Source organism: Dipodomys ordii, unplaced genomic scaffold, assembly GCF_000151885.1.
Source record: "Dipodomys ordii isolate 6190 unplaced genomic scaffold, Dord_2.0 Scaffold36, whole genome shotgun sequence".
NCBI classification, from domain to species: Eukaryota; Metazoa; Chordata; class Mammalia; order Rodentia; family Heteromyidae; genus Dipodomys; species Dipodomys ordii.
In genome coordinates this window covers 16,955,901-16,957,169 of record NW_012267252.1, presented here as the reverse complement: position 1 = coordinate 16,957,169, position 1,269 = coordinate 16,955,901, and the positions used below count along the sequence as shown (strand labels likewise).

Genomic DNA, 1,269 nt, shown 5'->3' with positions numbered 1-1,269 from the left:
CCCGGCCCCCCCGCCCCCCGCCCCGAGCAGGGGGCTGCGCGCGCGCGCGCTCGGGCCCTAGAGCTGCAAGATCCTCCGCCCGGGCCTTGCCACGCTCCCAACCCGTGCAGGCCGGGGCGCGCCGGGGAGGATGCGGCGGCGGTGCGGCCCCCGCGACGTGGCACGTACCTTGGAAGCGATGACCCAGATACCGGTAGCGGTGGATGAGCCAGGGGTAGAAGGTGGACGGGTCGCGCTGCTGCGAGGCGAAGAGGGGGTGTGGCGAGTGCGAGGAGGGCAGGGGGTGGGCGGCCAGGGCGTGCGGCGGCGGCACCGGGTGCACGGGCACGGCGGGGTTGGGCGGGTGCGAGACCGCCTCGGCGAACACCAAGTCCGGGTTGGAGTAGACGCCCCTGCCCGCGGCGGCGGCGGCGGCGGCGGCCGAGTGGAAGCCGTTGAGGAACGGATTTATGGGGCTGGAGTTGGCGTAGCTGAGCGCCGCGGGACGGATGGGGTCCTCGGAGCGCGAGGCGGGCAGGGGACTGTCCTTGGCCACCAGCGATTCGATGGTGAAGCAGCGCTTGGGCGCCGGCTGGAACATGCTGCGCCCCGGAGCGGGCGCCCTGGGCTCCCGGCTCCCGGCGACCGCGGCGCGCTGCCTTCGCCGCCCGCTGCCCGCGGCGAGGACCGACGAGAATTGGGGGCTCTTGTGTGGGGGGGTGGGGTGGGGGGAGGACAGGAAGAAAGGAAGGAGAGGAAAGAGGAAAGGAGGGGGGAGGGGGAAGAAAGGCAAAGCCGAAGATCCCGGGAATCTTGCACCAAACTCGCCCAATCTGGAGAGAGGGGAGAAAAAAAATCCTTCCAGAAGAATTTGCAGGCGTGGATTGGGGGAATATTTTTTTTTTTTGGCGAGATGGCGTGGAGTGTTGGAAGGGGGGTTGGAGGCAGAGGTGGGGAGGAGGGGGGGAAAGTTTCTCGGGGGAGGCAAAAAAAAAGTTTTCTCTCCTCTGCAAAAGGCGGGCAGGGCGCCCTAAGTCCAAGGACAATCCATGGAAGTGTTCGCTTCTTCACAAGTTGTGCAAACGATTTGTTAGTTCATGAGCCTAATTAGTGCGGGGATCACATAAACAGCTTCCTCCGAAGCCTGGTAAATGGCTTGATGATTGGTCGCTATTACTCGCCCTGAGGTGGAAGGGGGGGAGACTCTTTAAAGTGCGTCAGAGGGAGGCGAGCGCCTGGGAACCCGGAGGCCTGGATCCGGGCCGAGAGTGGAACGGAGTCGGCGCCGCT

At 66.1% G+C, this 1,269-nt stretch overlaps 1 protein-coding gene across 2 annotated transcripts in view; it reads right to left on the bottom strand.

The window, feature by feature from the left end:
• Positions 1-1,065, bottom strand: part of Emx2 (empty spiracles homeobox 2) — a 6,884-nt gene extending 5,819 nt beyond the window's left edge. For both annotated transcript variants that reach the window (XM_013017560.1, XM_013017561.1), the window contains exon 1: positions 169-1,065. In XM_013017560.1, coding sequence (XP_012873014.1) covers positions 169-580 — 412 coding nt within the window. In that variant the 5' untranslated portion in view covers positions 581-1,065. The remainder of the gene's footprint in view (positions 1-168) is intronic.
• Positions 1,066-1,269: the final 204 nt, after the last annotated feature.